This window comes from Heliangelus exortis, chromosome 24 (assembly GCF_036169615.1).
Source record: "Heliangelus exortis chromosome 24, bHelExo1.hap1, whole genome shotgun sequence".
Lineage (NCBI taxonomy): Eukaryota > Metazoa > Chordata > Aves > Apodiformes > Trochilidae > Heliangelus > Heliangelus exortis.
The window spans coordinates 4,630,793-4,650,666 of NC_092445.1; the positions used below are offsets into that span (position 1 = coordinate 4,630,793).

Sequence of the window (19,874 nt, forward strand, 5' to 3'; positions counted from 1 at the left end):
TGGCTTGAAGGTTACAAAACACTTCTGACGTACGAAGCAGAGCCAGGTAAGTGGAAAGCACTTAACATTTCCTTCATTCATGACTACTCAAGTTCTACAGCAAAAATCTAAATGCGTGGCTTGATTCCCTCAGACCACGTCAAAGTAATAACAGAATCCTTTATTGAACTAAACTTAATTCTTTCAATCTGAGTATTATTCACTAGAACCCACCAACCACTCTTGTCCAATCCTGAGCAGCAGCTGCCAGTGACAAGTCCCAGAGGTAACAAAAATTCCCTGCCAAATGAGCAGCAATTACCTCGAGTCAGGTGGCTTTCTGCCTGACCAGAGCAAAGACCAACGGGAACAGAGACATCAGCACACATTTACCTGTCATGTTCTTTGTCCACAAGATGGTACCGTGCTCTGAATGCTACCAGGTGAGCATAATAGGCTGGTGCAGGGATAGAAACCGACCGCGTGCAGCGCACGTATGTGTGGCAGAGCTGGTAAGTCAGCAGCTGAAGTTCATCTGCAGTGAAACAGTTATCATCCCACAAAACATGATAGTGTGAGGGACGGCTGGTACCCTGAGAAGAAGGGAACAGCAATTCACTTAGCTGCCTTTTCCAGACAATCAAGTCAGAGTTTTAAATTGATCAGCCTCGCCTGAAGGGGATGGCTGTGGCAATGCCACAACCTTGCTGGATTTAATTCCCACAGACTGGAATTGTAGCAAGTAAACAAACATTGCCTTCAGACTTTCAAACAGTTTACATTTGGAAACCTGATTCAATCTTACTTTTGTTATGGCTGTAAGTCACAAATGTAGCAAGTTTTGTTTGAATAAATTTTAAAAAAGTACAAAATAGAGCCACCTCCTCAAAACACTTTCAGAAACACCACTTAACATCAATGCAAGTTTTAAAGGTGTAGCAGAGAGCACTTCTTATGCAAATAACACTATTAGTCCCACAATGATGTGATAGCTCAGATAACAGCAAGATAAATGACATTTCCCTACTAAATAACTGCTTGTAAACACAAGTGTCACAAAATGGGGAAAACCAACATGCTTTAAATTCACATTTATTTACAATGAAACAATCATACCTGTATTCCAGCGTGGCTACAGAGGTAAAAATCAAACTCATATGGATGTGTAATGTCTGTATCTACTGTTGTTCCAGCTGGAATATTGCCACTTCGCCCAACCTAGAGAAAAGGTTTTGTTAAACAGTGCAGCTAAGAACAGTTTATGTAGCTCAACTGTTATTAAAAATACAAGTTTCCATTAAACACATGCAAGGTTTCAGCAAATGAACTGCCTCAGTTCTGCCTGGAATGCAGCAATACAGCAGCCAGGGATGTTTGACAAGGACACTGCATGGCTCTACCATCTCACCACAGGAGCCTACAGCACTTAGGAACTTTAAATCTCCAAGACAGAAGAGCTGCACATACAAATGTATATGTGTGTATATATTTAGAATTGTAAGCTTGAGTCTGGATGGACTCTGGAGAACTGAAAACTTGTGGGTTCCATCATTTTGTATTTTCTTCTGTTACAATTGCTATGGACTCACTCCTAGTTAGTTACATGAGTAGTAACTGTAGTTCTCAGACAAGGTCTAGTATCAGTGTGCAACATGACAAAGTTTGAGGGGGATTTTTCATTTCTCTTTTAACATACTTAAGGTAAATAATTTTCCAATTTGAGGCCACATTTTGCTCTTATCAATTCAGCATCTTCCCTGAATACAAAGCCAATCAGACTATGTTCATATTTTCACCAGAAGCATAAGAGCTTGACATGAAGTTTTTCCCACCAGGCTGCTACAGGAGGGGACAAGGATTACCCTTTCTGTTCTGTCAGCACAGAACAATCGTGTATGATGTCGCTTCTGCACCACAATATAGGTTATTCCAGGCTGGTAATCTTTCTCCAGACTGATGCAGGCTTCTCTGATGGCTAGCAGTTCATAATACAAAACCTACAAGCACAAGAACAGAATAGTTGAGGTTCTCCTTCCACTGTATTCTCCACACAGCACATAATAACGGTTTGTAGTTAGCACTATGTGCAACTTTACCACACAATTACTCATCTTAGGAAGTACTCAGAAATATATTATTTCCCAATTTCTAAGACCGCTCCTTCCCAGACAGGAAAGAACTTGCAACCTTCTTTACTCAACATGCTTAAGAAAGTCTCTCCTTAAAAGTCTCAATTATTTTGGGGCATCTTGGTGTAAATGTAAGCAAGTCAAACAGCAGAGCTGTTCCTGAAATGCAGGAACCGGAGTTGTTATGGAGTAAAAGGGTCCTTGAAGAAACCCACAACTGAACCAACCTGTCGGAACTGCCCTTCAGAGACCCCATCCCTGTAGAAGATGATTCGTGTGGGCTTGAACCGTGTTGATTTGTAGAACTGGATGAGAAGCTCTCTCACCATGGAGGCCAAATCCTGGATGATTTCCTGCCGGGGTCGCTGAACTCTCACCGTGGCACAGTACCGGCTCGGGTGAGCATCCATACTACCTACAACCTGCAGGAGAACATTACATGGGTAGAGACTTGATCAAAGCTATACCAAAAGAAAACTTTAAACCACAAAAAGAAGCCAAGCAGAGCAGTTGTCAAGTAAAAATGCTAAGAAAACAATCTGAAGCATAAAGCAGGGCCTTCTTTTGAAGAAATGATTCTACTAGCATCAGAAATGGGTACAAACAACTGGTATAAACCCTGAAAATGCCCAGCACAGACATAGTTTATAAGCTGCATTTACTATTCTAACACTTAAAGATGAAAAAACAATTCTCATTTAATAGAACTTACAGCAGCTATGGAAGGCTTCTTTCCATCTCCAGCAGGAGGGTGAGTGACATCGGCTCCCAAAAAGATCACTGGCTGCTGGAACACAGAAGGTCTTCAAAAAGAAAAAAGTGCTAAGTCACACTTGCAGATGAACAGCTGGCTCAAGGTTATTGTTCAATGTACATTTTTGTTTCTACTTCATCTGAAAGCCCAAAAGCTTCCAGAGAAGCCTTCTTATCAGGTACTCTGGCCAACCCCAAACAATGAAATCTTTGTGCACATGATGTGAACTTGAAAACCACCACAGTACAAAACATGCTGCTGTTGAACTGTGGCATGTTTTTGATGGAAAAAAAGCCACAGAGCTGTGCCTCACAGCACAGACAGCTCCTCACAGAAACCACCATTCTGCAGGTTGATTACATCTCAGCACCACTTTGCTATTGCATCAGCCATGCAACAAGTGGCTGGGTGCAGAAGCACACACATTATCCTGGCTTCCAAGAATTCAGCAGAAGGATGCTCTCCCAGCTTTGAGTCCAAGCTCTCAGGAAGTCTCAGGAAACAATGCTTCAGACTTGCACTCCAAAAGGACACACACACAAATAGAGCAGAGAAGAGCCACACAAAGAACAATCAATCAGTCTCCATAGAGATTCTTACCGTTGATGAGGTACAAGGATGTTGTTGATTCCTCCTAGTTTGACATTAATCTTCAGGCACAGATTTGACAGGGTCTGTGGGGATGTTTTAATGACGTTCTTCACTTGCACACACTGTGTGGCCATTCCCAGCAGTGTATCCCCCACACGCTTCACCTCCGCTGAGAAGTAAATATTAGGATACAAAATTTGAAAGAATTGCTAATTGAATATTTTCATCTCAGCTTAATTAACAATGGCTTATACATACATAGTCTGCAAATTAGCTTTTGAACATATGGTAGGCAGGAAATTTCTCAGAACAATGCTTGACCAAAGAGGCAAAGGTAGGTATTCCCTTACCATACACGGGTGTTTTCCCTGGCAGGATGACAATGATGAGCTGAAGCCCTGAATAGGTGTTCTTAAGATGTCTAAACATGGGCTCCACACTGTCTGCCCCCTGGGCATATTTGCAGAAGCAGGGCTGGCCTTGGATGGGCATCCCTGCATCCTTGGAGATCTTGCGCAGCTGGTCTGTGAAGCCCCTACGGATGAGAAGTTGTTTGAATTTTTGCAGTAGCAATTGTCACACAACCACCAAAGAAAAAAGGGATACATGAATTCTGTTACTCAAAGGAAGATGATTCCCAATAGTTTTTAAAGCAGTGTTTAACAACCCATTCATTACGTGGAGGCTGAAACATCACAGGCCAGATTGAGGAGAAAAAAGGAACAGTTTAGATGCCTTTAGTACTTCATTCAGGATGCCAGTAGGGACTTTACACAAAGCAGCACAGGACCAAAACTTCATGCTCTATCCAGGTCCAGTGTTTTTTGACTGTTGCTTCCAGCAAGGAAGCAAAACAGCTTGGATTCTCTCCCTGACATCTCAGATGACTAAAACCAGGTAAGCACTCAAGAGAAATCCTACATTCATGTTTCCTCTAAGATGGCTTCACCAAGAGAACAGTCTAAAGCCTGAACCATGACATGCCTTACTTCAGTATTTCTTCTCTGCATTGTCTCTGTGTTGCAAAGCAAGCTATAGCCCACATTTTGATTTCAACACCAGTGTGAAACTGCTTCCCTCTCATGTCCCACACTCCATGGCTCGGGGTCGCCACCGTTCGATTCTGTGGAAACAAAAACACCACAGAAATTGAACCAAAAGCCTCTGCTACTCACAGCTTCAAGATAACAAAAAGTTCACCATTCCAACTCTGATCTGGGCATTGCCTGATGCAACTGAACCGAGATCAACAGTCAGTGTGTGTGGGAAAACCCTGTTCAGGACAAAAAACAGGAGGAAAAAGGCAAAACCTCACCCGTCCTCCGTACTGCAGCATGGGAGCTGGGAGCACACGCCCCGTCACGTGGGCCATCTCATCCCGGACTTTGAATTGAAATTCTTGAACAAACGGATCTGCATCGTAATTTGCACTTCTCACCTTGAATAAGAGTTTCTCCATGTTACAGAAGTATCTAATTATAATTCACATAGCAAACAAAAGACTAGCAGGAACGGTGCAGAAGTCTTCTGCAGCTCCCCTCGTCACTGCAAAGGGCTGATTTAACTGCTCAGCACTGCCAACCCATCCCCAGTGAAAACAATTAATACAATGAGATATATTGGATGAGATTTTTTTGTTCCCTTGCTTTTTTTCCATACTGATGAGTGCTGAACTTATACTATTATTACAAGCTACTGTAAATAAAAAAAATCAGCTAAAATCTATCAAGCTAAGGGGTTAGAAGGAAGGAATGAAAATATTAGGTTAGTCATATAAGAAGCTTTTGCATTAACGTGGTTGAGCACAGTGTTGTTGACTGAGTAGTCTCACAATTAACTGAAATAAAGAACTAACCAATCTGCTTATCTCCTCTTGCCTATCTGGAGCAGATCTGGCTGTGGCCTTTATCATAGTGGATGTCTGATTGTCTGTTAGCTTCTTAATACACCGCTGGCCAGCTACAATGTTACAGACCTGAAAGGAAAATGAAAAGCATCAATACACAACAGGAGCATTTAAAACAGCCCCAACACGCTGTGTATACACAGCACTGCAGAACACAACCCCAACCTGTTTACACAACTGCATATTCTCTCTCACAGTTCCCAATTTCAAAGCACTGCTAAAAACACAGACTGTTTTTAGTGAAATAACAGAATAATGAACATGTAAATAACCATTCTTGTACTGCAAAGTGCACTGCTTCTTAATGCTCTGCAGAATGATACAGCCTACCAACAACAAACTGAGTTACCACAATAAATTCAGTACCTCTAAAGGCAGGTAGGTGTGTTTCTGTTCTTGTCCCACTTGCAGGCAAGGAAGATGAGGATACTTCAGCTGGAGGTTGTATTTCTCTCTGAAATACTGTGCAACTGTTCTCTCCACGGTTTGGCCATTTTCTAACTGTAAGGGAAACCTGAAAGGACATATGTTCAACTAAAATGTAGGGAAATCTTAACCAGCAAGTATTAAAAGCCCCCAAATCAATAAAACCTTGTCCTGTTACACATTTAGCATTAAGCTATCACATATTTTAGCTCTGACATAAAGCATCTTACGTTTGATGACTTGCAGGCCTCCTCGTTACGTTACAGACACGATATTTCCTCCTCATCGTCCCACAGTGAGTCACTTCTACCTTCAGACCTGCACAAAAGCACCAAAAACCCCTGATGTCACAACTACACAAAATTTTGCACAGGAGACACGTGGTTCCTTACAATAGAACGTGTTCTAATCCAACAGCTTTGCAGGTCAAACTGCCCCAACCTAAGAAAATACTGTTCACTGAACGTTTTTTCCTTATAACTTGATTTGTGACTAATCAGGTCTTATCCTCAAAACCAAATCACAGCATATGAGACTTAATGTTCAATGTCATCTGGATTTCTTGCAGCACTTTCATTTAAAAGGCATGTGACTAATCTCAGACAGACGGCTGTTTTCACCATTCTTTTGTTCTCATTCCCATCACTCCACTCCTCTTAAACCCAGCAGTTCCCAAGTAACTGAAAGCCAATGGGCAGAACTAGATTTTTACCCTATTGCTCAAAATAATTTCCCCCCTATCTTTGCGTCCACATTCAGCCTGTAATTTTCTTTAATTTCACTGACCAAGTTTAACTTTAGATTCTGAGCAGCTGAAGAGCTAGGCCAAAAGCACCCAGCCAAACACCACAGGCTCAGCAGCCTGGGCTCTATCACAGCAATGACAACGAGGGCAGCATCAGGAGGTTCTCTGGGGCTCTGTAACTGTGCTCACACATTGACTAAACAGCTACTGAAGTACTGAGCTTATCACACCACTGCCCCACAGCACCAGCAAAGTTGTGTCTTTCCCCAGCCCCATGGAACAGAAGGTTGTTGAAAACCCAAAAGATTCAACCTCCAGTCTGCTAGGAAAGGCTTTTGAGAAAGCAGATGGTTGACTTCTCCTCGAGGCTCATGAGGATCATGGAGACTCAGCATCCATCAAGTCAGCTCCCCAAATACCAAACAGTGGACTCTGTGTTCAGTTTACCAGGGACACAGACATCCCAGAGAAGGAGCAACAGTGCTTCACTGATTCCTGACAACACTAATTGCAACATTAACATTGGTATTACTTAGAGGAAGGCACAATCAAAAACAAATTACCAGTGCCCTGACACAGCATTAAGAGAAAATACAAAAAACCACGAAGCACTGGGGGCAGGCAGGAGAGGGTTGTGAACACAGAGGTACCTGGAATCTGTTCATGGCTTTGTCATTTATCTGCTGTGACATTACAGAAGGTACTACCCTCCAGACTGCTGCTTAGGCTACCAATTCTTTAATGCAGAGTTTGATTCATCATACATGATCAAAACATCTTGGCTGGAGTTCCCAGTAGCAAAAATAAATATTTACAGCAGAAGTAACCTTCAAATATTGTCTGACTATGGTAGCAAAGTGTTTGCAGACTCCAAGATCAAGCAGAAGCAGCCCCTTACTCTCCAGTTACCTGGAAAATGCTTTCCAGAATGAAGACAGACTGGCAGATGTAAAAAGAAAACATGTTACAACTACTACAAAATAATTCCTCTAAGTGTTTTTTCCCCCTAATGAGTACCCTGTGAACACATCAGTTTACAACTATAGTTCAAATTTACTTTTTGGCTGCCAGGTATTTCCACAGAGCCAAACCTTGCATCAAGTAACACAAGTGCTACAGAGCAGAGCTTTGAAGAGCTGAGCTTTTTCTAGGCAGACAGATACACTTCTGGGACAGAAAAGATAAACTTCTACTCACCCTTTATCTCTTTGGTGAATTTTACCCGATGAGAATCTGTCAGAGGTCTTGGTTGCTCATCAATATTATGAATGTCAAGAACTTCACACATAAACTGAATTACAGGTTGTGCTTTGTAGAAGGCAGTGGCAGAAACTAAAGAGAGAAAACATTAAGTATAAAAAAACCCAAGTCAGAATGTTGTGAAGCAGCAGATAAATTAATGCTTTCCAAAATTCCACATAACCCTCAAAGCAAATGTGGTGCAGCACATTTTTAAAAACAAATTAGCAAGCCTTGCAACAGCTAAGTATACAAGAGCCAGCATAGAACCCAGCAGTCATGCTGCAACTACTTTGCCCTTCAGAGATTTGAAAGGGTTTTTTCCCCAGATAACATTTATTTCTAGAGAGCTGTACTGTCCCCAAGAGACTTTCTCCTTTGACTCTGTACAGAGCTGCAAGCAGAGGCAGTATTAATATCTCTCTACTGAGGATTTTTTTTTTACAGGATAAGCTAAGATTATTCAATATGCAATATAATGCTGTCAATCAGACTTTATATTCAACTGCTGAAACAGTATTTGGTACCAACACAAGCACTCTACTATTTTGACTATACACAAATTATCACAGTGTAGTGGTGTGTGCAACCACTCACCTACCAAAATCTCTTCCCCTCCCTGCATACTAATTCCCCCATCCCATGAAGTGACAATACTCTGCTTTTAAGCAGGACAGCTGACTCATTCCAGGGAAGGCAGACCATGAGCAATATGCTTGAAGAAGTTATAAGCCATCAAAAAGAGCACCTTTTAGTAAGAAAGGTGAGGTGGCAGTAGTTACAGCTCAAGCACAAGCAAACTACTCCATACATTGTAAACTTGGCATGGCAACAACAGAAAATAAATCCTTGACAAGCACTTTATTCATTTTCCAGATCTGATGCACCAAACCCTCCCCATCTCTGTGCTAACACAAGGAAACATTCTTCAGCCATGCGTCACCCAGCAGGCTGCCAACCTGAGGTGACGCAGTGGGGCCACCACCTCCAGATGTCAATTCCTGAATGAACACAAACAGCTCCCACCCCCTGTGCCCTTCCTCTCCCACAGCAACACGGGGAGAAACACATTTTGTGGAGAAACTCAAAAGAGTTGAACAACTAAAGCAGAATCCAGTCTCAAACCACAACATAAAGAGATTGCCCCGTAAACAGTTGCTCAAAAAGCTCTTAAGTTTCTCATTCACAGAAAGATTTCTCCTGCAAGAATTACTACTTTGCTTTCCAATGCTGCTATGAAAAACTTGCTTCACAGGAACAGCACAGTAAATCATAAACTGGTGTAAATTAATGCTCTTGCCCCACCTGGAGTGTAACTATCTCACTACCCAGCACACAGACACCAGCACTGGCGATTTCTCAGACATGGAAGATTCTTGCATTCATTTTTAAAACAACAGCTCCACAACAGCTGCTGCTTGAGAGGCAGTTTTACAAGAACAAATCCATCTAAAGTCACATGACTATCATCCACCATTTAGGTAAACCAGAGTTCATGCAAATTCTCACTGAAAGCTCAGTATCAGCTGCAACGTTTTATTATGCTCCAAGACACAATCTGACTTAAGAGTGTTTAACTTAGTGCAAAGACAATAGACTATTTACCTTGGTTTTGTAAAGCATTTCAAACACTGAGAACTGAATGGGAATTAGAAAAAACTTCAGGCAGCACCTGCATCTCAAACACTGACATTTTTCAATAGGGATTTAACAACTAAATAGACTTGGAGTGCTTACAGAACCAGGGAGTCTGACACATGAACCGGTTGATCTCGGATGCATTCATCTGGGAATTAATAAAGTGGTGCAAAGCAGATCTGATTTTGCATAAGAAAGCCCATCTCAATTAGTCCTATTCAGAAGGGTTTGTGATGTATTTTACAGAGTTTTCTTGGAAGTATTGAACACCACCTACTCTGGACAGCTGCAGAGAGATGCATCTGTATCACTGCCTGTATTACTGTGGATGTACCAATACAGAAATTAAATAGGAAAATGAGCTGTGCTGGGATTTTCTTTCCTATTTAGGATTTCTTTTTCATATGGCAGGTAAATTTATCCCCACACATTGACATGATAACAAACCCAGAAAAAAAAACCCTGGATTTATAGGTAGCCTTTGCCAAATAGGTCTGGTATTTTTCAGGCAAAAACCCTTGTCTATAAAGCAACTGAAGTCTGCAAGTTTTATTATTGTGCTATAAACCTAGCAAAACACCCCAGGGTACTTCAACTCTATTATTTACAATCTGAATTAAGAAATCAGTGTACAAGATGGCTTCTGATTACTAAATCCCTTTGCAGAAATGGCACTAATGTGGTACCACAAACTCAAGCACGTGACAATAAAACGACCGAATGGTGACAATTTTCATTCTTAGAGGCATGTCTGTTATTATCTTTATTCTTAAACCTGAATCCCAACTTACCATCAATATTCAGCATCATCTTCCACATGGCAGGTCGAACAGACTGATGGAATCCAAACCAGACCTCCCTACCCCCACCCAAGGGGTGATCATAACCTTCTGGAGCTGAGAAAAAGGAGCGGCCCACAGGGGTGTACCTGATGACAAAGAAAACCACACGTTTATGCTATTGCTTTCCAAGTAAAAAAACCTGTAATAAAGATAACAACTCACAGCATTATTACGTTTTTCAGTTTTGGGCACCAGGAATCTGTGCCTAGAGACAAATGTAAACACCACACTCCCAGTGCTGCCATTCCCACTGGAGAGTTTTAAAATTTAGACAAAGCTTTGCTAGTTTTAGCAAGGCACAACCACTTTGTATAACAAATAGAGAACTAAGTTAAACTGACTTTTCTGATAATCCTCTGAAGGAAAGCACAGTCTCTGTCAGAGCAGATTCTGCACAACAGCTCTGTATATACTGGGCTGACCCTCAAATATAATTTTGCTTTACAAGTGCACATTTGAATACAATGTACACCGAGAAGGAGTAACTGTGGTGGAAACAAAGAACTAGAGGAACAAAAGCTGCTCACAAACCTCCACACATCCTCACATTTGTAAAGGACAGACATTAGTACAGAGGTTAACATCCTCCCTGGGGTAGCTGGTATAAACCACAAGTAATTTTTTATTTATTTACATGTCAGTTACACCCCATGAAAAACACCAGTGCAAAGCCATCCCACTGCCCAGAGCCAGCAATCAAACTTTACAAGTGACTTTCACAACCAAATAATGCAAAATTAAGCTGGCCTTCTCTAATGTCTCAGGGCTCTGTGATAAAGAATAACAGGCTTTGTTAGGACAGGTCTCCAGGCCCAGCTGTGTATTTAACACATGAGAAGCATGCACCATCGATGGGTCTAGCAAGGAATTAAAAGGATTTGTGCTTTTAGACAATCACCACCATCAAGTGTGTGATGCTCAGTTTGAGCAGGAAACATGAAAGCAGTGCCACAGCACTGTACACAGACTGTAGTCTCTCAGTATTGCAATTAAGGCCTCTTGTAAGTCTCTCCTGTTTCTTGATTTTTTCAAATACATCACCTGCTCTGGAGTTTAAATTTCTACAGAAACACACACTTGGCATCGTTATCTCCAGGCTCCCCAGTCCAGCTAACCAGCTGCACTGCAGAAGGGGAATGATCTTTTTTTTATTTATTTATTTTTTTATTTTTTCACCTGTGAACAAACAGGGATGAAGGTCTCCCAGTGGGGATACTTCAGGGAAAGACAGACTGCAGGAAGACAGTGAACCTACTTCATGGAGGGTAGGTGTCGTAGCACCACATCGACAGCATGAACAGGGTTAGTGCTGATAGGTTTGTCTAGTTCCAGAGGCTCAGGCAAGGTTCTTCCTGTCAAAACTTCATGCAGCAAGTGCCAGCTCACCCGAGAAACAAACTTTATTGACACTTTGAAGGGACGATCTTTTCCACCTTCTCCTGGTAATGTCACATCCAGATCCACCTGGGTGGGAGACAGGAAAACAAGGCATCTGTTGATAAGCTCAAGGCTGGTAGCCTTGAGTTCCCACTCTTTCCCATAACTGGAACAGAGTTTCAAGAACTCAGCTATTTAGGACACAGCACATTTGATAAAAGTACATTATCAAATGCACAAAAAAAGAAAATTGGGTTCTCACTAAGCAGAAGAGGACCATGTAACATTTTATCTTGAATCAGAAAGTGCTGCATTCCAGAGAAACTGTGGTTAGTTAGACATATATATTTTTTTAATAGTACAAATTGTTACAAATACCATTTTATCTCCACTTTTCTTACCCCAGTAGTGGCCACAGGAAGTGGATTGGCTGTATAGAGGCTTCTCTTCCCATCATAAACTGGTCTACGGTCCCCAAATATTGTCACTTTAAAATGCTGCACCATTGAGTCCACCACCTCCCTAGAAAAATTGATATTTACATTGAAGGTGTTTTCAACAAAATCTCAGCCTGGAACTGGCTCCCACACCCTGTATTTTGCTGAAGCAATTTCAACAAATGCATTACTCAAGTGAATTACAGAACTCCCACTGATACTCCAATGAGGTGCTTCATATACTTCAACTAAAATAACAGATAAACACCAAAGCACAGAATCAGAATCAATGCAAATGCTCAAATACTGGTACAGAAAGTTCCAGAAATGACTGAAGCCTTTGCATAACCTTTATTACACAAAGCAAGGACACTCTTACCTTGGAGGAAACCCACAAGCCAGTATTACAAACATCAGTACAAGCAGTTAAATCACACTTGAAAAAAACACCATCAAATTGTCATCTTATATAAAGAAGGCTTCTTGATACAATTAGCAGATGTATCAGATCCAACAGGAGTCTCCTGCAATACCTCTAACTGAAACGTGACTTCAGGATCTGAATTCTTCAGGGGTTCTTTGTGTTAAATGGCACAAGCTGCATCTTCCTTGGTACATCAGAATCCCACAGAAACAAAACTTTTCTGCCTAAGCATGTGCAAACCAGCATTTTTGCAAAGCAGAAGCTTATGAGCAAACCATTTCCTGGCCAGGCAATATTAACTTCAGGAAGATGATAAATATTGACTTCCTCTTCAAGCAAAATTAGTAGCAGTACTTTCACCTCTCCCTTGGGGAAAGGGGAGAGAAATTAATTTCACAGTTCTTCATGTTACTGAACTCCCAGAATCCAAGCTCTTTCACTTTCTAGAAGCACATCAATATGCTTCAAATTCAAAACATCTACTCAGTACTCAGCAGTGCTCCTACTTGAGCCCATCTTATCCTGAAACTCCTCTGTACTGGAGCACTCTTCCCTGGCACTACTATGGATGTGCAAAAAGCCCCATTTCTGGTGCCACATTGCCTGTGACAAAAGCAGGGGAACAAAAACGAGTGCTGAAGAACAGGAGCAGGAAGGAGAAAGCAAGAGGCTCTGTGAAACAAATGCCATTTTGGAGCCCACATGTCCAGGGAAAGCAGAGCTCACCTCCTGCCTTCCAGGTTACAACACAGAAGAAACAAGTGTGAACAACATCAAGAAAAGGGAAAACAGAAGAGACCTGAGCTTTGAAAGCCTCCCTACAGCTAGAAGCTAATAAAGCTGCAGGTGAATTTCAAAAAACCCAGCAAGTATTCAAGAAATAAACCCTGTGTTTGTTCCAAATACAAGCGTGCAGACAGGGTGTTAATCAGAAACTATTTCAGAATAGCTGAGCCTATGTAAATCCACTGGCTTGAGAAATAATTGTCACAGCATGCAGGAGAAAAAGAAGTTTCTAAGGAAAATTTCTCAAAGCAGGTATTTCAGTATCCTGAGTTCAGTTTAGCCTAATGAAAGCCATCCTTCCCTGGGCAATCCACAGCACACAAGTCAAATTTATTTATTCTGCAGATAGTACAGCTTTTTATTGGGCTCATTTACACAAGCTCTAGCAGTTTTTAGCTAACATCTGCCACATCTACACACATGAAAGTTGGTAAAGCTGTAGTATTTTTAAATAACCAATTTCATGGTTCCCTACTTGGAAAAATATAATATGCATGCAAGATTTACACTCAGCTTCCAGCATTTAAACTACAGCTTATACTGGGATTCATAATTTACATAGTGTATCTACTGTCAAATTTGAAAACAAATGTAGTCTTTAACTTGAAAATATTTGACTACTAAAGCAGCTCATTAGGTTTGCTGCCTGTGCTCAATTATCTTTCTGTATTTACCTTGATAAAAACCAGACACGACTTCTACCAGTTAGTAACACACAAAAAAAAACCAAAAAAACAAAAAAAGCAGTGCCTTTACTGGCAGAATAGAACACTGATAACAGTTACATGTGCATTTTAACTACATCTATACTACAACTAAATTTATGAATGAGAAACATCAAGAAGCATTAACTCCAGACTATAAAAAGCCTTTCTGGAAAACAATCAGCCCATACACAAAGTCAAAAGCAATGGTTAGATACTCAGACTGAGACTGGCAAAGGTATGAGAAGTTGTCTCAGCTGCAAGCAGGCTCTTCAGGAAAACATTATTATTAGGTAAGCAAAAATATTGATCACCTAGCACCGACATTTCACAAACACCAAGCAAATGCTTTTGCCTCTCTCCACATAACTGAAGACACAGCATTTATCTAAAGCATAACCAACTAAAACAAGCTGGGACAACCATTTTGGTTTTGGGTGCAAGCTTGACATTATCCTAAAAACAGGATTTTGAAAGGGATTTTTTTTTTCTTTTAAACAAAACTTAGTTGCTATTTTAAAACAATTCAAATTCCCTATGTTCCAGCATCTGTAGTTTCTCCTACTGTTAGGGAAACAATTAACTACACAATCACAGGCTGCCTGGAGCTACACCAAATCCACACTGTCCTGAAGAATGGAGGTTGATGTTTGTGTGAACTTGCACACCAGTCTCCACAGCACACCAGTCATATTTAAGCTACAGAGAGACTGTATTTACTTCAGCATGTTGCTCTGCTGCTTATAAAATTCAGTATCAATGCAATTTATGAGAAAAAGTTCAGCTTCTTACCTGTTCACCCTCCGAGGACACTTATCTGGTTTGATATCCACCTCATAGAGGTAGACATCAATCTTTGGGATTTCAACTTGGAAGCAGTTGGCCAGCAGTTTAATGGGTTTGCCCATGGTGCCATAGCCAGGACGTCTGGGCACCATGAGCAGGGGCTGTGCCCCGACGGGTCCTGCAGAAACAGAAAACATCTCAGATTAGCAGATGAGCTCAGCAGAGAAGCTGGGCTGCAAAGGTACCAACTGCTTCACATCAGCAGCCTGAAAACCACCTAAGGATCCCTGCATTTGCATTTGTCTCCCATTGAGACTTCCTAACATCCTCCTGTTTTCAGTCCTGGGCAGCTCCCTGAGCCAAGGGATGCCCAGGAAGACACCTGAGCCATCAGCAAACCTGTTGTAAAAAACCAGCACCCAGCCATAGCCTGGTCAGCTATTCCATGACAAGCAAACACCTGCCAATTTTCCTCCTTGAGTCTCCACCCACATCTAGGCTGTTTTCTTACTGAGGAGTTTCAGCTGCTGTGATTAGCATAAATAAAAAGATTTTATATCTTTAATTTACTTTGCATCATTTATATGAGGATCCTCAGCTCAAGTCTAGGTTACTCATGCCTTACAAAAACAAACACAGCCCTAACACAGCCCAGTTTCAAGAATTTCTACTGGTATTTCCACTTGAAAATATATCTTTCCAGTCAAGAAAGAACAACAAGCCAACATGCTTTGTAACCCTAGCTTTAAAAAAAAATTACTCATCATACAAATGTCATGATTTACAGAGCATTTGATGAAGTTAGTTAAAAGTTCTCCCCTCTACTCCTACTCAGTGACGTAGACTGTGATTCCAGCCCACTCATTTTCATAGAAGAGTTAAAATGTCAAGGGCTGGTTAAAAAATCCCTTATTTGCCTTTTGATTAATCTCCACCATTCCCGGAAAAAAAAAAAAAAAATAAAAAAAAAAATCACAGTATCTTGAAGGAAATCTTGTACTGAGAATATGTGAGCCTCAAAGCAAAGTTTCAACTGTGACATTTGTCTAGTTCTACCCAGAAACCTACAAAAAATTTTTGAGTGGGCTTGGCTTTGATCCCTAAGATAAAACAAAAACACAAAACAAAAAGCACCGTTTAAAACACTCTCACAGACTATGCTTATGCAAAACGTATTCCAAGCATCTGTTCTCTTCAACTTTTTCTCCATTTTAATACTGTCAGAAAGTAAAAGCAGCCCTACAATTTACTCTAGATGTATTTTCAGAATATAAGCATATGTAAAAAACTACTACTAAACAGCTGAGTGACATAAATTACCCAATAGCTTATTTCAATTTTACAAAGACATAAATACCATATTTTATATTTAGTTTGCATCTGTAGGAAATGCTACAACAAAACTGCTGAAAAAAGGCGAACAGTTAAAAGGTTCCTATAGTCAGATCCACCCTGTCTTCCTCCACCTTGTTTTTTTAAATCCTCTTAAAATCCATAAGCACAGAAGAAAGAGAGAGTGTGAAGACAACCTGCATGAAGGCTGGGGAAACTGAGGAAGTGCACTGGGCAGGGAAATAACAGAATGCCTGAAATCTTTGTCTCTTCTGGAAGTTGCATGAAGTTGAATTTGTTAAACTGAGCACTCCTCCTCAGAGGGAATGCTATCCTGGTGTTTACCTTTTTGCTTAGAGGAACAGAATCCCAACCATCAGGGGCAAAAATCCAGAACAAAGGCATTATAATCAGTGACTTACATGAAGCAGGGTGCACTCTGAAATCCTTGGGTGAGAAAAGGCTCAACCCCAAGGCAGGCAGGCGAGCAGGGCTCCAGCTTCATCTCCCCGCAAACAGGGGGAACAAAACAAGTAAATATCCATGGTGAGACAAAGGCTTCCTCTGCTCAGCTGAACCACACACAGCCCCCCAGGACACAGCTCACCCTACAACACCTTAGAACTCAGATTTTGGCAAAGAGGCATTAAGTGACCACTAAATTAATAAGCATCCTGCTCGGGAACCGTCCCGTGCGACCCACACGGTTCCCTGGGCCAGGAGTGTTCTGACATCAGCTCCGCCCAACTGCACCAGCACCCACTGGTGCATCCAAAAACCCTGCTTCCAAAACACACTGAACTGCCAGATTGCACGTGGGGAAAGTCTGTGTCACTGGCTGCAAACCTGTGACTCAAACCCCAATAAACCATCAGTACCAACTGATGAGCTCCGAGGACAGCTCCGTCCTATCAGCGACTCAGCCAGCCCCATGCCTGAGCCCTGTGTCAGGAGAGTGGAAATAAACTCACCAACCAAAAATACTGTAAGTAGGATTATTCTAAACAGCCGTGATTGGCAGAGCGATTCCCTCACATTATTTAACCATTGCTAGAACCAAACTTTCAAAAAGCTTTGCAGAAGCACAGCCTGGCCCTGCAGCCAGGGAGGAACCTCCAGCCTCCAGCAGAAGACCTCATTGAGGAAAGTCATGTTCCAAAACATCACAGAAAAAACTGCTAAAATTCATGATAGTGGCTTAAATGAGCTCTGAATCAGAGTATTTTGTTCTGTGGAATTGCAGACGTTATAACAAAGATGAAGCACAACAGAACTGGACTGTCATTCCTGCAGCAATGCAGCCAGCAGCAGAGACCACGGCTGACGTGCATCCAAGCACTGCCTTCAGCCTACCTAGCAACCAAACCAAGCCCTCACCAGAATAAAGCTGAACAGAAAGAGCACAAACACAGAAACCTGTAAATACTTTCAAGGAACCATTTCACAGAAAATTGAAGCCTTTGGCACGCAATGTGGTTCTACAGTATGAAGCAAAGCACTGATTTCTAGCAAGGTGCTAATAGAAAATACAGATTTTTTTCCTGTGATCCTTTTCTTACATCAATACTAAGCTTCCAGCAAGAAATTATTCTCTTTCCTACTGTGGGCTTCAGCATTATGAACCCAAAATCTATTAGCAGATTATTAGAGAGTTTTATTTCTGTTTATAAAACAGCTCTAAATCTCTAATTGAGTGGGTAACTGAACAGCATAAAACACACACTAGAGGACTTAACAGGTAAAATATTATTTAAACTCTGGTTCAGTAACACAAGGCAGATCCTGTCCTCAGGCTGGAGCCTGCACACCAGAGAACGCTCTCCATGGAAGGGGAAGAGGATAAAAAACATTCCCTTTCAGAGGGCCCCTGGCTTCTGGTCTCAGAGGCCCAGCCTGTGGAGCTCAAAGAAAATCCTATCAGTACTGAAAAATAAGTTAATTCTAGATTTAAGACAAAAAAAAGAAAAAAAAAAAAGGAAGATTATATTTAAATGTTGGTTTCAACAATCAAGCTCCTTACTTCTGCCAGAAATCATGAATTGCCTTATTTCTGCAGCAGCAGCCTAGCTGGGAGGTATTACATTATTTATGAGTAATGCAATCCACATTTGCTAAACATTCCTACTCCAATTTAGGCTTGTGGGGTTTTTTTGGGGTTGGCTGACTTTATTTTTTTTTTTTTAAGGTTTCAGAGACTAAGTCGTGTTAAAACTCATCAAAAGCCAACGCTTTGACACCATGCTCAGTGGTCACCAACTGCACAAGTAAATACTTTGTGTGGTGTGTGTGCTGAGTTGTTCCATGCCAAGAGAGCTACAGAAAATACAGTGGAGTGTTTTGGAAACATTTACAAGATAATAAATGCTTCTGAATACCTAATCATGAAGAACTTCAAGCTCAAAAAGAAGATGTAAGTAGTTCCCCTTTGGAAGAAGGGGACAGTTTGCTGTCTGAAAAATACCTAAAAGCAGAACAGTAAGACCTGAGACACATGGTCAAATTACTCAAGTTGAGAATCAAGCTATGAGAAAGCCCCTTGCAAAATAAAATACTGTTTAAAGAACTTCTGTTTAATAACCATTGAAACTAAAATTTAGTCTGCATTCTAACAATTTTGCATGTGAACAAAACTAGAAGTGGTTCATTTGTGGCAAATGTCCTCCTTTTCAGAAAAACACATTAGAGCACAAAGAAATGAGAAACTATGACAGATGAACATTAAGAACAAAACTGACCTGCAGCCAGCTACAGCATTTGCTTTAATTAGAGGTAAGTGCTTTGCATGATGGCCTCATATAATGAGAAAGAAAAATGACTTATCAAGAGCTCTCTGATCACTCAGGGAGTCCCCCTGCTCACTGGGACTTCTCACTCCAAACTCAACACAGGTCTCAGGAGCACCAGCTGGATTTTCAGAGCCCAGCTGCAGGCAGACTCCAGCCCCTGGCACAGTGGGAGGCAGCACTTCCACCGGAGTGGTGTTAAACCACACATCAGATGCTTTGAGAGCCATGCAAAGCTGTGCATCTTGCCCATTTCTACAAACTTCTACTGGAAGCCAGCTCAGGAAACACCCCAGCACCTTCACCAGTAAGGAAATAAAGCTGTGAGGATGAAACAATCTGTAAAGTTCATCTTGTGAGTCAAACAGTTCCCACTGAAACCCCAGAGGAAAAGTCCCGGTCCCTCCCATCCATCCCACGTGTCCCGGAGCAGAGTAACTTTTGAGGGCACTTCTGATTCATTCCTCTTCCCTCCTCTACCCCAGCCACAAAAATGTGACTTGTATTGGTCCTCTCAAATCACTCCTCTCAACACAGAAAGAGAAAAGCAGACTCTGGGAATCTTATCTGCCCAAAGTTTGTACAGACGAGCAAACAGAAGATTACAGATGTCTGCAGGGCTTCATCAGCCACGCAGCAGCTCCCAGCAGCCCAGCCTGACACTCACCACAAAACGCAGTGAACTCGGGACTGCTCAGTTCATGAAATGTAAATGAAGACAAACCCAGCACCCTGATGTGACCCTCACCAAGCAAAACCTGAGAGATGTGCACGCTGCTCTCAAAAGTGTATTTTGTGTCAGTGAGACAAGCAGAACTGCACCAGGTTATAATTAAAGAGGATTTAACAGCTACAGACCATGAGCTGAGTCCCACCAGACTGCTGAAATCCAGCACCTTTCCAAAATGCTTTCAACCCCACCAAACACCTAAGGAAGGACATTGCCGAGGCAGCGAGCTTTTCCAGCAAACCCATCCCTAACTTCCATCTCCGGAT

The 19,874-nt window shown here is 41.5% G+C and overlaps 2 protein-coding genes across 4 annotated transcripts in view; one reads left to right on the forward strand and one right to left on the reverse strand.

Annotated features, from left to right (window-relative positions):
* The window catches only part of PSMB2 (proteasome 20S subunit beta 2), a 200,207-nt gene that overhangs the window by 77,267 nt on the left and 103,066 nt on the right, over positions 1 to 19,874 (forward strand). The gene's annotated exons all lie outside the window — the stretch shown is intronic.
* Positions 1 to 19,874, reverse strand: part of AGO3 (argonaute RISC catalytic component 3) — a 33,368-nt gene that overhangs the window by 12,251 nt on the left and 1,243 nt on the right. For 2 of the 3 annotated variants that reach the window (XR_011730462.1, XM_071767616.1), the window contains exons 2-18: positions 14,770 to 14,941; positions 12,028 to 12,148; positions 11,505 to 11,713; positions 10,199 to 10,335; positions 7,728 to 7,862; positions 6,016 to 6,103; positions 5,726 to 5,873; positions 5,309 to 5,428; positions 4,769 to 4,891; positions 4,443 to 4,576; positions 3,804 to 3,988; positions 3,463 to 3,622; positions 2,821 to 2,911; positions 2,336 to 2,530; positions 1,842 to 1,976; positions 1,096 to 1,197; positions 373 to 572 (exon numbers count right to left, since the gene is read on the reverse strand). Coding sequence is in view for 2 of the 3 variants with exons in the window: in XM_071767616.1 (XP_071623717.1) it covers positions 373 to 572; positions 1,096 to 1,197; positions 1,842 to 1,976; positions 2,336 to 2,530; positions 2,821 to 2,911; positions 3,463 to 3,622; positions 3,804 to 3,988; positions 4,443 to 4,576; positions 4,769 to 4,891; positions 5,309 to 5,428; positions 5,726 to 5,873; positions 6,016 to 6,103; positions 7,728 to 7,862; positions 10,199 to 10,335; positions 11,505 to 11,713; positions 12,028 to 12,148; positions 14,770 to 14,941 (2,455 nt within the window). In the remaining variant the exon portion in view is untranslated. Of the gene's footprint in view, positions 1 to 372; positions 573 to 1,095; positions 1,198 to 1,841; positions 1,977 to 2,335; positions 2,531 to 2,820; positions 2,912 to 3,462; positions 3,623 to 3,803; positions 3,989 to 4,442; positions 4,577 to 4,768; positions 4,892 to 5,308; positions 5,429 to 5,725; positions 5,874 to 6,015; positions 6,104 to 7,727; positions 7,863 to 10,198; positions 10,336 to 11,504; positions 11,714 to 12,027; positions 12,149 to 14,769; positions 14,942 to 19,874 lie in introns of those variants that run through there. The other variant, XM_071767617.1, reaches the window with a different exon arrangement.